We start from the raw sequence: 14,305 nt of genomic DNA, 5'->3' as shown, positions 1-14,305 counted from the left end.
TGTCTAATAAATTTCCTTATTTTTTCTCTCGGTCAAGAACACATGATGGCGCTCTTGTGCTCATACGATTAACTAATATACACACGAAGAAGGTGGGCAACCAATCAAAACAGCCGAATTGAAGTGTCGTCGAAATTTGAAAAGGCTCTGTAGTTTAGCTCACGGGTTCGTGCGACAGTGAATACAATGGATCCATACAACGAGGAAAACATCAAAATGTATTTTTTTGAGAATAGGTTAAAAACTTATGGGGGGTGGCCATTCGACGAAGACTGCAAGTGCACGCCGGAAAACGTGAGTTAACGTTTAAACTGAGGTTGGAAACGGTGAGCGACGCCTTACTGTTGACATGCTAACAGTACAACAGCAACTGGCGTGAAAGCAAAAAGAAAAGCGGCTCAGATGAAATACAATCTAGCTAAACTCTGGTTTAGCTGTAGATTTAAATGAAATACAAATCTTCTGACTCCCCATCTGTATGCCTAAATACACACTTGTTTTGGCTCCTAGTCCCTAAACCTAAATGTACTCAATTTACGACAAATTCTCACATTTAACGCGCTGAAACCGACACATTAACTGCAAGGATCTATTGTTTTCCTTGTTGATTCATCCGAGTTATTTTTTTTCCAATTAAAACTGCTTAAATTTAAATAGTAATGGACATGTAGTGATGGGCAGATGAAGCTTCACGAAGCACTGAAGCTCTTCGTCCAATTGGTTCACCCCAGTGCAAAGCTTCTTGAAGCTTCATTTGCTCTAGTAGGACACCTACTGGACGTAAAAATATTAGTTGGCATGAATTTGAAGAGTGTGGCCTTTTGCACACAGCCTGTAAATGTCAACAACAAAAGGAGTGTGTAAAACATGTATATTGTAGTGATGGAAGTATACTGTGTATATTTATACTGGCAGTATGGAAAATGATTATTTGGAAATGCTTAAAATGGAAATGATCATTTACTGTGAGGTGAGGTGTGGACAGTGGTTGTGCTTTTGTAATGTTGAGGTATGGACAGCTACACACTGAGGCTTTGAGCCTCAGTCCTGCCCGTTCACATTTTATTCTATAAAAACTACATTTTCACTGCTTTTATGACCTTTTTAGTGGGGAGAACATAGCTAGGATTTAATGATTTAACAAATCTTTTAAATCCTTTGTCATCCACAATGCTAAATGGCTGGGAGTCCTCAATCACCATGCTAACCAGGTCTTCATCTATTTGAGATTGTTCTCCTGAGGAAAGACAATAAAGACAAAGCACAAATATAAAATCACACACGTAACTTATTACAGTTGTAGAATATTGTTATATCATTTAGTAATGTTACTAATATTAGTAATATTATCATGACATTTGATGGCTCACCTGGTCTTGCTCCTCAATCGCTGTTCCCCTTATTCTCATGCAAAGCTCTGTAGTGCCTAAGCATGGATGAGGTGTTGTTGTTATATCCCAGCTCCCTGGCACATAGCAAACACTTCACCTTGTACAAAAGTACAGACAGCTTAACATAAATTGTATTGCACCATCAGTATTATGAAAATACATCTTCTGTAGAAATTTACATACCTTGTTGGGAGGAATAAAATCAAAATGTTCCCACACAGGTGAGGACATCCTCCTCTTCTTAGCTGGCTCCATTCTCTCCTGACTTTCTCTCCTCACTCTCATAAACCTCCAAACTGTCTCCAAACTCTCACTAACCGCAACTCTCCATCAAACACCCACATTTTGAATGAAGTCTGAGGGGTTTATATCGCTGTCATAGCTCGCGGCAAAGTTCGAACCACTTCACGAACCAGTCACCTGGTACAGCCGGGCAGCGAGGCTTCGGACGTCATCATTTTCAGCTCCTCCCATAAATGAGGCAAGCCTCGATACGCGCATCGCGGAAACGCCCCCTAAATTACTCGACACAAGCTTTGAAGCCTCGATACAGAACGTCACATCACTATGGACATGTACTGTCAATTTATTAGGTACAAGTTGCTACTATCGCGTTGGGCCCCCTTTTGCCTTCAAAGCTGTTTTAACTCTTCGTGGTACAGATTCAACCAAGTGGGGGAAACATTCAGAGATTTTGGTTCCTATTGACATGATAGCATATTTGTAGACTTCACATCCATGATGCATCCACCACATCCCAAAATCTCTCCACTGGATTGAGATCTGGTGACTGTGGAGGCCATTTGAGTACAGTGAACTCGCTGTCAAGCTCAAAAAAACAGCTTTACGCAATTCAAGCCTTGTGACATGGTGGGTTAGCCTTTTGGATGTAGCCATCAGTAGTTCTAAAGCGCTGGACATTGACAGGAACAATAATCAGTTGCCCGTGGTGTTGCCTAAATGACACTCAGTTGGTAGTAAAGGGCCCGAAGTCAGCCAAGAAGATATCCCACATACCTGAACTGTTGACAGGAGGCAGAAGGCTTCTATGTTGTTTATGCCAAATTCTGACACTGAGATCTGAATGCCACAACAGATACTGAGACTTTATAGCAGAGATTTTAATGAGCCTCTGCGAACTGCAACTCAGTTTCATGTTCTTAGCTGACAGGAGAGGCACCCAGTGTGGTCTTCTGCTGCTGGAGCCCATCTGCTTCAAGGTTCAATGTGTTGTGTGTTCGGAGATGCGCCTCTGCATACTACATTTGTAACGACTGGTTATTTGAGTTAATGCTGCTGTCAGTAGTTGTTGTTGTCATTATTATTTGTAGTAGTAGTGTTATGACAAAACAAATAGCTTATACAGTACAGTCTCAAAAGATTAATATAATGGAGTATGGAGCTCAATAACTTAAAGTCTAGATGACATACAATAAAGAAAAAATAAAGTGAGTAATAAATATATTAAATGACTCATTTTAATTAAATAAACCCGAGTGGTACGTGTGAAAAGCTCTATATGAAGTTTTGTTTTTTTTGGGGGGTTTTTTCGTGCAACATGACATCTTCATTTATTCCTGCAGATGGCTAAAGCCGGCTTCATTCACACACCTTCAGAGAACAGCCCAGACATCGCCATGTGTTTCTTTTGCCTGAAAGAGCTGGAGGGCTGGGAGCCAGAGGATGACCCAGAGTAAGAGCACACATCACATTACTGGGCTCAGAAATAAAAAATAAACTGCCCAATAGTTGTTAATTTCTTCCATAAATTTAAGCCGTTCTTGTTTTTACAAGTCGTTAATAATGTCTCCAGCATGTCTTCAGTATTATTAAGCAAACTTCAAACATGTTGCCAAATTGGTGTCAAAGTTATTGCCAAGTGATTTTTGCTAACATTTTATGACAGCTCAGAACCATCTGTGCTCACCCTGGGTTATTTCCCCCTTTTTGGCTCACTCGTAATAAAAACATGTGAGCGATCCGGTGACACGAGTGTTTGGTGAGGCTTGGTGGTTTATTATTTTTTTGTTTGTTTTTCTCCTCCAGTAACAGCTGTTGACTCCTATAAGCCTTTCCTTTAATGTGCGAGAGTTTGCCTGTGACCCCCGGTCCCCCATTTTGACTCTTATTGTCATAATTAACAAGACTTGTGTTTCAGTGGCATTATTTAGGAGTCTTTGTGACTACATGCCCACAGCTCTTTACTTTCCCATCTATCTCTTGTTTTTGCCAGAAAGGAGCACAAGTCTCATTCGCCATCCTGCCACTTCATTGCCCTGAAGAAAAAAGTGGAAGACCTGACTGTGGAGGAATTCTACAGATTGCAGAAAGAGAGGCACAAGTTCATCAATGTACGTTCTTTATAGGAAGTCACGAATCTGTTGTCTTGTATAATAACAATTTATTAAATAGTTTTTTGGGATATGTCTGACGAGCGAACACTTTGCCGACTAGAATAATGTCTGCTAATTATTTCCATGACAACAAGGCCTTAATTACTGATCTGCTTTGCTCACAGAACAAATCTTGTAATGAGGCCGTCACCAAGTTTGAAGAGGCAGCCAAACTGAGGCGAGCAGACATCATCAAGACGGCCATGGGAGAAGAGTGACACAGCGACAGATTCAGATGAATGACATGAGCTCGTTTGTGTATCTGAGAAAGATGGAGAGAATAATTGTAGCTGTCAGAATTATTGACTTGTTCCTCACCAAACTCATTTTTATGTTTCCTTTGTGTGCCTTCATGTCATCTTTTTTCACGTATGTGTTTTTATCTTTTAACACTTTCTGTTTTTATGTAATCTGATATCTAATAAATATTGGATTCTGTAACATAATTATTTATGGTGTCTTTAATATAGATGTAGTCTGTTAGAGCAACATGAATCCTCCACTCAAAAGGTCTGGCTGTATTTATAATGTATTTAGATTTGATTATATTTATATAAGCCTTTGCATCTCTAGCTTTCTCCATACCACAGCTTGAAATTGAGGTTAAAGTATTTTACTCAAACACAAATGAGTGCAGCCTCTTAACTCTCCGCTATTTGCTCCCTCCGTGTTTTGCGTAAACGTGTGCGTTTCAGTGTGAATCCGAGTCCCTCCCAGACAGGAGCTGCTGCTGCTCAGGCAGGTTCTTATCTCTTTGTTACTGTGTGATCATTCATTAATTGAGAACGGAAATGAATATCGATTAGTCAATTGGAAAGATTTTGGGGAGGGATATTTTTTCCTGATTACTTAGCCGGCGGTGATGAGTGCGTAAAAGCACTCCAAAGCACACTCGACAGCAGAAGACCTCCGTTACGCATGAGCTGAAGCCACCGAGTTTCACGCGTGTCTCAAACCTTAACCTGTCCAAGATGAAGGTATCTTTTGGCGCTTTCGTTATCGCAGCTGGCATCTGCGGGATGCTAAGCTTTGCCTTTTTGGCCACTTCCCTCGGCACCGATTATTGGTACATTATAGAAATGAATCCCATGAATGTCAGCGACTTTGAGAACATGAGTTCCCACTCGGGACTGTGGAGCATCAACGAAGGTAGGCTGCCACTTTTCTTAACTTTTGCCTCTAAATGCTGAGATCTAAACCCTCAACCAACATCACCGTGTTGTTAAATGTGATATTCAGGTGGGAAGATGCACACGGGCTCTATCGACTCGTTCACAGTTGACTACTCCGGGGTCTCCGATACCGAGCTGCGCATGCTGAGTGAGTCCAGAAACACCACCAGCTTTTCTGCTAATGAACTCTCACTGTCAAGGCAGCTATAACTCCGCTGATGCTCCATAATCCATCTGTTTCTACCCAGACATGCACAGTGCAATTGTGGTGATGCTTCCCCTCAGCCTGGTTCTGTTGCTCTTTGGAGGCATCTGTGGATTGGTCAGCTCCCTGGCTCGTAGCCCGATCCTCCTCACCGGCACGGCGTCGTACTTCTTCATCTGCAGTAAGTTCGGGTTCACTTTATTTACTCTGATCTGTTTAACCTTAGACCCACGAAGATCGGTCCGGATGTCCAGCTCTGAGTATTGAATACGCGTGAGGTCAGCCGCTTTGTGAGGGCACTGCGGTGTGTGAAAACGGAAAACACTTAGTTGCTAAGGGCTTTAGTGCATCCATTTACCCTCCATTCAATTCTGATCCATTAAAACACAATTGCCACAGGCCAGTGTGGCCAGAGAGCTCTATCCGAAAGAGACTGCGCAATCAATCACCCAAACGTGTCCGTCTAACACTTTGTACTTTTTATATAGTCTGTAATTTCACATCGTGTTTATTGGGCATCATGAGACCTGCACATGAGTCAGTTAGACCACAGAAGTATTACAAATATAGGTCATGACTCATATGTGGCACACGTAAATGGACTACAAGCAGATATGGGTTTTAAGAAATCTACTTTCAATGAGAATTTTATATTGCAGTTGTCATTATTTTCATAAACACTGTATTATGCAGTAAATTCGGACTATAGAAATTCTTTCATTCATACATGAAATGCATCGCATTTGGAATTAAGTAAAAACTACATGTAACCATATGTTGACGATGATACTGCTCTCCCCAAAAAATTATCTTTAAGCAAAACTTCACTCCAGAAATGTAAGCTGTCTTAATAACGACACAGCATTACTTAGGGAATCGTTTTGATTGACTTGTGATTATTAACTCTGCAACATTTATTAATAATTAACTTCTGACAGGAGGGGAAAATATGAATTAGTGTGCTGTTATTAAGGAATCGCAGTGGTTTTGTAACAGCATGTCTGTGTATCTGTATACAACCATGGCCATTTCATTAGGCACAAATTGCTAGTACTGCGTTGCACCTCATTATGCCTTCAGAGCACAGATTCAACAACGTGCTGGAAACATTTCTCTGAGATTTTTGGTCCATGTTAACATGACAGCATCACAAAGTTGCTGCAGATTTGTTGGCTGCACTTCCATGATGAGACTCTCCTGTTCCACCACATCCCAAAGGTGCTCTATTGGATTGAGATCTGCTGAGTGTGGAGGCCATTTGAGTACAGTGAAGTCACTGTCATGTTTGAGAAAACAGTTTGAGATAATTTGAGCTTTGTGACATGATGCGTTATCCTGCTGGAAGCAGCCAATAGAAGATGGGTACACTGTGATCATGCCAAAAACAAAAAATGATCCAGACAACATTACACCAACAGCAGCAGCCTGAACCACTGATACAATCTCTGTAAACCTTGGAGATGGTTGTGAATGAAAATCCCAGCAGATCAGCAGTTTTCTGAACCAGCTGCTCTGGCAACAACAACTATGCCACATTCAAAGTGACTTAAATCACCTTTCTGATGCTCAGCTTGAACTTCAGCAGGTCGTCTTGACCATGTCTCCATGCAGTGTGCATCAGGTTGCTGTTACATGACCAGATAATTAGGTCTTCTCTACTTACTGTGGGTCTTTTGCATCCTCTTCATCAGCCCCTCAATCAACCGACTCCTCCGCTAACAAGCATTTGAAGAGGCTTACCTAACAAAATGGCCAATGACTGTATGAATTACACAGATTAAAGGTCAGGCTGCCTCTTTTAGCACACATCTTTCGATTTTGCTCCCCTAAACTACTGTTCCTGCTTCAAATTCAGCACATCTTAAATTTTAAAGCTTTATAATTCAACTTCAGTGGGTTTGCTGAAATTGATATGTTCTCATCGCATCATTAATCAGTGAGGACCGTTTGCCTCAAAAAGATGGCCGGAGCAAACTGGCATGTGTTAAGACACCCCAGTTGTGAAAGAGACAAACAAGACGAAGATAATATTCCAAATGTTTCAGCCGCCATGTAAAATGTTGAACCTGGTTATCTGATCCAAATTCAGAACATGATCTGAGTAAGAATAGCTTAGTTAGAGCTGAATTACTCATTTGACTTTTGAATTAAACAGTTACAGACCACAGAGCTGTTTCTTTTTGGTGTGTATTGAATCTGTGCCGGGCGATAACAGAAAAACCTGAAAAACTAAAAAACAGGAAACTGTAATAAAAGTGGCATTCAGGTCACAACTAAGACAGAAAGTGTTAAGATGTCATGTATCATGCACCTACAGTGATTATTAGTTTAGTAGCTCAAAAAGCTGTAAATGTGAAATAGTTAGATTACTGTTAATGCCATTCTCTTAATCTAGCTATTTCCAGTAATTAAGTTATTCTTGTCTGCATAAATCTAGCGCCTGAGCTTCTGGATCTCCTGGGCGCTCTTCTGCCAACGCCTTATGACCTCCATAAATGGGACCTTGTGATAGACAAACACATACTTAAACAGACTCTTCATAGTCTCACTTTAACAAGCAGCACATGGTTAAGTGTGGAATAAAATAAAGTCTTGAATTAGATTGGAGTCATCTTGTGAACTTGTTGACTGTTGGACTTTTTAAAAGACCTCAGCCTCCGAGCCGGGCATTTCTTAATCTCTCTCGATTTTGCCACTCTGCTCTGTCGTTGGGCGCTCTGCTGCTCTTAGTTGTAAGCATTTAATTAACTTTTAATGTCGGAGTATTTTTAGAGTTAGCCCATTAGTAAGCGTGCAGTGCATTTATGAACACGATTGTAACGTAGTGTGATGAGGAAGACAACAAGAGTTTTGCTATATTACAGGATGAAGTCTTTAATTGTTCATTTGCACAACACAACCAAAATTAAAATTACCAACGGCTAATATTGGTTATCTCAGTGCAGCGTTCTCCTGAGAAGCCTCGGGCCTTGGCATTCGTGCAGATGTTTACATTAACCGCCCACTTTAACATTGTTCCAGACTGAGCACACACACCCCCATGGCAACGGCGCTTCAGTGCTGGATACAAACCGTGTTTATGAGTAAATAACTATGAATGGCATTCTGTTTCTGTCTGATTTGCAGTGCCTGAATGTGACATTAAAACAAATGCTTCAGCAGCAGAAGAGGGGTTAAAAACAGAAACATTTCTGTAGTAAGTCTTGACCCACTCTTAATATTTTGCATCCAAGCATTCACACTTTCTTGTCATTTTTTTAAAAAGTGGTCGTGAGCAACAGTTCTTGAGGCTTTCTGAAGGCCTTTCAAAGTTTTTCTTTGGACATTGACAGCTTTTTCACTCATTTTCAGTCCGATCCTCGTAACTTCAAAATTTCAGGGGAATGTTTTTTATCTGTTAAGCCACATAACACTGATCTATGAATCATTCAAGCATAAAAACATACTTAACTGAGACAGTGTTGTGGCTACAAATAAACAACAATTTAACAAGAAACTTTTGTTCCAGTTTCTGTTAAATCTAGCTGAACCAATGAAAAATGGAGAAGGAAATGCAGTTTGTGGTATTTTTGTGATTCACAGAGAGCTATTAGCTAAAAACTTGGCCTATCTCAGCGTGGTTTGCAGTGTGTCCTTAAAAAATTCAAAAACTGGACAAGTGGAGGTTTGTATCTGACCCTTGATGAAGCCTCATCAGAAATGAGCTCAATGTAAGGGTGGCTGTCAAGAAATCATTCTTAAGTTAGAAAAACAAGAAAAACGGTTGGGATGAATTTCAGCCATTGGTTAAAATCATCAATCTGTTTGGTGGAGGTCAGGATAGAGGTACAACAGTGAGTGTCCATAGCGATCTGTAAAACATGATGGTTTGGAGCTGCATTTCAGCTAGTCGTGTTCAGGATCTTTTTAAAACTGATGGAATTCTAAATGCAAAAATGTATCATCAGCTTTTGATCCACCATCTGGAAAACATCTTAATTAGAAATGGGTTCATTTTTCAGCATGACAATAATCCCAAACACCCCAGCAAATGTCAATAGTTTCCATGTGTTCATTCAATCAGTAGGCCTGAAACATTAATGAAACTTCTTAGTTCAGAAAGAGCTTTAAGGATCACTCCTAGAAGCCTTTCAAGGGGCAAAAAGCTGCTTAAGGGTTATGTTGAAGTGATCGTATCAAATATTGACTTTCATTTCAACTCATTAGAATTGTACCAACTCTGTTTTTGCTTTATTTACTGCATTTCTATATGTCTTTGCAGATGTTTCGATACATCTCTGCAACTATTTTACCATTTTTGTAGCAATCTCTAAAGAAATGAAAAGTCCCTCAAGACTTTAGTAGCTGTTTCTTTTCAATAAATCCCCCGATTTGTAAGATGGCAAATAAAAGTGGTTATTTGAGCAGATACTAGTGTTATTACGTAGGCACTCTCATTTTTGCACAATCAGTTGGTGAATATTTGGTCTAATGTCTGTAAAAAAAAAAAAAAAAATTCAAGACAGTCTATTAATCTCTTAAGATATCGAACAAAAGAAGCGAACCAACTTGACATTAAGATGCCTATTCTAACTAAATCTAATCTAAACTTCAGTGACACTCACGTCCTGTTACAGGATATAATGAAAAGCGATAGTTTTTACACTGAATAAAATATATCTTTGATTTGATTTCTTTATTTCTATTTTTTTATTTATTCTTTTAGCTGTCTGCTCAATCATTAAAACTGATTACACACCTGATGAAAAATGATTCCATTACTTGACTTCCTTATCTCTATTATGGTAAAAGTTGTCTTTCCTATATGCGCTGCAGTTCAATCATTTCCTGTCTCTCTATTTGTTTCTTGGCAAAGTGCATAAAAATGAGGCGTCAGATGCGGTTTCCTCATCATATTCCTAGTTTGTTGCACCTTGGGGTGTAATTGTAATAAAATCTTTATTAGTCCCGCCCTGGGTAGCTTCATTTGCATCCCCTTAAAACCAGTAGCAAGCTGTCAGAATTAAAAGGGTTTCCAATAGCAACACTGTGGAACAGTGTGTGTGTGTGTGGGTGTGTGTGTCTCAGTCTAGTCTCTGATGAGTAGAATAACAGACAATCCATGCGTCAGTGCTGTTCCTGTCTCTCATAATATGAGATTCTGGGCAGCTTCATGAGTTACCGTTCTCAGCTCTCAGCACAGAGCTCTGACTAGAACACATTTCCGCTTCAGAATTGCTGGAGTACGATGCCAGCTTGTGCAGGTGTTTGCTTCTAAAATGCTATCCTCCTCAACAGGGTATATAATTTATTGTCACCTCTAAACCTGGAACCAAACTAATAGCAGATCCAAATAAGGATTTCCTTTATCTATCTCGCCCAGAACCCTGATACAGGATGCAGGTTTGGTGAAAACTCTGAGTTTGTTAAACTTGAGATCGAGGAAAATGCAAAGCTTTCAGTTCCATAAAGGAAGCCAACTTAAATCCCAGGTTATCTATTGAGCTAAAAGTCTGGGTTTAATCTGTCTCCTCTCCTCCTGCTACGTCTGAACTTTCTGTTTCATTTCCTAATTCATACAGTCGATATCACAGCTCCTATTTGCTTTGCAGAGACTGAGCTCTTTACAAGCACTGAAATGTCAGTTAGATGTTAACATAACTTTTATAATAAGGGCAGAGAAATTGGGAATTTATTATCAGCTCAGAATAAAACTCATAAAACTAATCAGTATGACGATTTAGACAAAAAGGCCTCTCAGTAATAATCAATCATTTTTCATGTCATAATTGGCCACACTGATGAAAACATTTTGTTGGAGAAAATGTTAAGTGAATGTGACACTAAATCTGGACAAAAAGTAACCACCCCTCATTCATCTAAGTTATTTTTTTGCTTCTAAGAAGCAAAAAATGGTTTTGAGCAATCTTTTTCAAAACCAGTTGAATGTAATTTGTTCCCATTACTTTAGTCAATCTACAAAAAAATGCCAACGATAACACTCTCTGACAGACATAAAATAGTATTTTTGCACCGACGAGGTGATTCTGAAAGAGCTATTAGCCAAAAATTCAGCATGTCTGAGAACGGTGTGTAGTGTTTCCAGTTTAAGTGGGGGACAAAAGAAGTAGTGTTAGGACTAAAAAACTATTTTCAGCTGATTCAATTTTCAATTCAATGCAGTTTTATTTATAAATATACAAATCACAACAACAGTTACCTCAAAGTATTTTATACTGTAATGTAAAGACCCTAAAATAATACAGAGAAAATGTCAACAATCAGACCCTCTATGAGCAAGCACATGGCAATAGTGCGAAGAAAAAACTCCCTTTAAACAGGAAGAAACTTTCAGCAGAACCAGGCTCAGGGAGGAGCAGCCAACTGCCACGACCAGTTGGGGGTGAGGGGAGGAAGATGGGACAAACTACATTCTGTGAAAGAGAGTCAGAAATTAATAATAACTATAATGAATAAATGCAGAGTGGTGTAAAGCCACATATTGTGAAAAGAGGTGAGTGAAGAAACACTTACTGCAGCATGGGAAGCCCCCAGCAGCCAAAACAAAGGGAGGATTCAGAGTTCCCTGATCCAGCTCTAACTATATACTTTAAATATACCAGTTTTGACTGCTTTGAATCTGAAGACCCTGAACTTACTTGCCTCTTCCTGTGTGTATATGTGTGAATCTCCAGGTCTGCTGACTATGTGCGGCGCCAGTCTCTACATCATTTACTCGAACCAGGCACTGGCTGAGACTGAGAGGCTGGTGGGTCAGGAGGGTCTGGCCTACATTCACACGTCTTTCGGCTGGTCCTTCGGTCTAGCCTGGCTCTCCTACGGCCTGGAGCTCCTCACTGGAGTACTGTTGCTTACAGCTGCACAAATGGCCAAGCTCCAGCACACCAGTCCCATCATGGCCTAACATAATCAGTGCAGTGGGCCTATGGTGTTCTAGATGAGAACTGAACTGTGTGTGAATACTAGAGAAAGGAAAGGATGACGATGCGGTGTGATTCTACCTTCACACAGACTCCAAAGGCTATCATAAAAATTGATGTGGAGCGAACTATTTTATGGATCTATTTTCCTTCAGTTTGGGCAGTTCTGACTTTCTGACGATGAGGTCCAAGTAAGGAGGCGGATTTATACTGTCAATTACATTTGACCAATGACGCCCTCTTGTGGTGGGGGTTGAATTTGCACCTCATACACGGAGTGTATCTGTTGATCATACTGTTGTGCCAAACTAAACTGACAAGCTTTCAATTCACTATAATATAATGTTTCTTTAACTTATCTCATATGAGTCGCTTTGTTTGTTAATATATATGTTAATATGTTAATATATATATATATATATATATATATATATATATGAGAGAGACTTTTGTCATGCAGATTAATTTGATGAAAAGTGAAACCGTTTTTTTCAGTAAGTCTCATGTGTTGTTTAACACTGCTCTACATAAGTTACACGTTTTTGTATTAGTGTTCAGTGCGACTACAACACTGAGCCAACTTGCTGTCCCATTTCTCATGTTCTTTTGGTATCTCTGTAACAAATTTTAAATCCAATGCAAAGTTTATTGCATAATTAATCTCGTGTCAGTATGAAATTAACTACATGGAAAATAAATAGATACACTTAAACCAAGTTTTGCTGTTATAATAACTATTTTCTAGTAGTTTTTAACCCAAAAAATCAAAAAGGGGCCAGAGAAAGGTAACACAAGTATGTCAGTCCTTCTAATAAGTGTAAATGACTACTCTGCAGTGGACTATTAATTATCATAATTTTGTACTTTAATTTTCCATTGTCATTAGAACACATCACATTAATGAAATTATGAGCAAAAAATAATTAAATCTCTTTCCTTTTATTGTTAATTTTATTGCCAGCCAATAGAACAATTGTGAAGTGGTTCAAAGAGGCTCAAAAACTACAGTCATGTGGAAAAGAAAGTACAGAAAGAAAGAAACAGTCATATGGACAATGAACAGGTACAACATTACCTCTTAAATTCAAATTAATACGGTAGCAGCCAGGCGCTGGTGCTCAAATCCACTTGATTAATTTATCATCAGTGTCAGCATCTCTATAAAAGCAGATGTTTTGGCAGTTTGCTGGTCTGGAGCATTTGAGTATTTGTTAAAACGATTCCACAATCTTCACAAGAATGAACGTCCCAGCAAAAGGGCATCAGACCATTCAATGCTTATAGAAAAAAAAAACCCTGAGCGATATCTCAGACTCTACAGGCCTCGGTTAGCATGTCAAATGTTCACGTTTATAACAGCACAATTATAAAAATACTGAACAAGTACTGATGTTTGTTTGTTTTTTTTAAAGGATTGGCAGAAGAACATAGCATCGCAATTTAGGTTTGTAGAGTTGCATGTGAACAAACTACAAGACTTCTGGAAGCATGTCCTTTGGACAAAGAAGACAAGGATGGAGATGTTTGGTGGAAACCAAACACACTATATCAGCCAAACACCTCATACTAACGATTAAGCCTGGTGAGCATTAGAGATGTGATCGTTTGGGCTTGTTTTTACCCACAAAAGCTGCACACCTCGCAGTATCAACACAATCACAAACTCCTCTGTATACTGAAGGATTCTAGACTTAAGTGTCTATTCAGGTCGAGATGAATCCATGCTTTTTATGCTGTTTACACCAAATTCTTACCTTGCAATCTGAGTGTCGCAGCAGAAACTGAGACTAAACAGACCAGGTTACTTTTTCCAGTCCTCTACTGTGCAATTTTTGTGAGCCTGTGTGAAATGTAGCCTCAATTTTCTGCTCATTTGCTTTGAGGTTCGACAAAGTTATTGTCTCAAAGTGATGCTGAAAAACTAGATGATGCATTTGTTACTTTAAGGCTTGACTATTGTAAATCATTATTATCTAGTTACTCTAAAAGCTCCCTGAAAAGTCTTCATTTCATCCAGAACACTCCTGCAAGAAGACTAACTGGAACTCGAAAGGTTTCCACGTTACCATGGTAAGCCTCTCTGTTTCTGGTTCCCTGTTAAATTCAGATTTTTAAAAATCTTTCTCCAAACATACAAAATCTTTATTGATTAAATGTTAAATACCTCATAGTACCTTATTATCTGAACAGAGCACTTTGCTCTCACACTGCAGGCTTAGTTGTA

The 14,305-nt window shown here is 39.3% G+C and overlaps 2 protein-coding genes across 2 annotated transcripts; both read left to right on the top strand.

The window, feature by feature from the left end:
• The first annotated feature begins 123 nt into the window (after positions 1 to 123).
• Positions 124 to 4,230, top strand: birc5a (baculoviral IAP repeat containing 5a). The gene is made up of 4 exons (XM_080873295.1): positions 124 to 294; positions 2,975 to 3,084; positions 3,625 to 3,742; positions 3,910 to 4,230. The coding sequence occupies exons 1-4, from the start codon at positions 187 to 189 to the stop codon at positions 4,000 to 4,002; spliced, it is 429 nt and encodes a 142-aa protein (XP_080729421.1). The 5' UTR covers positions 124 to 186; the 3' UTR covers positions 4,003 to 4,230.
• Positions 4,231 to 4,379: 149 nt separating this feature from the next.
• Positions 4,380 to 12,441, top strand: tmem235b (transmembrane protein 235b). Its single transcript, XM_080873294.1, has 4 exons — positions 4,380 to 4,933; positions 5,024 to 5,104; positions 5,205 to 5,342; positions 11,836 to 12,441. Exons 1-4 carry the CDS (start codon positions 4,756 to 4,758, stop codon positions 12,063 to 12,065), a joined length of 627 nt encoding a protein of 208 aa, XP_080729420.1. The 5' UTR covers positions 4,380 to 4,755; the 3' UTR covers positions 12,066 to 12,441.
• The last annotated feature ends 1,864 nt before the right edge of the window (positions 12,442 to 14,305 follow it).

This window comes from Rhamphochromis sp. 'chilingali', assembly GCF_963969265.1.
Source record: "Rhamphochromis sp. 'chilingali' genome assembly, chromosome: 22".
Taxonomy (NCBI): Eukaryota; Metazoa; Chordata; class Actinopteri; order Cichliformes; family Cichlidae; genus Rhamphochromis; species Rhamphochromis sp. 'chilingali'.
The sequence above is the reverse complement of the archived record's forward strand: the minus strand, read 5'-3'. Positions and strand labels throughout refer to the sequence as shown.

Coding starts and splice junctions, on each gene's coding strand:
- birc5a (XM_080873295.1), top strand. CDS start 187: ATGGATCCATACAACGAGGAAAACATCAAAATGTATTTTTTTGAGAAT. Junction 295..2,974: donor GCAAGTGCACGCCGGAAAAC/GTGAGTTAACGT, acceptor TTATTCCTGCAG/ATGGCTAAAGCCGGCTTCAT. Junction 3,743..3,909: donor AGAGGCACAAGTTCATCAAT/GTACGTTCTTTA, acceptor CTTTGCTCACAG/AACAAATCTTGTAATGAGGC.
- tmem235b (XM_080873294.1), top strand. CDS start 4,756: ATGAAGGTATCTTTTGGCGCTTTCGTTATCGCAGCTGGCATCTGCGGG. Junction 4,934..5,023: donor ACTGTGGAGCATCAACGAAG/GTAGGCTGCCAC, acceptor TGTGATATTCAG/GTGGGAAGATGCACACGGGC. Junction 5,343..11,835: donor GTCGTACTTCTTCATCTGCA/GTAAGTTCGGGT, acceptor GTGAATCTCCAG/GTCTGCTGACTATGTGCGGC.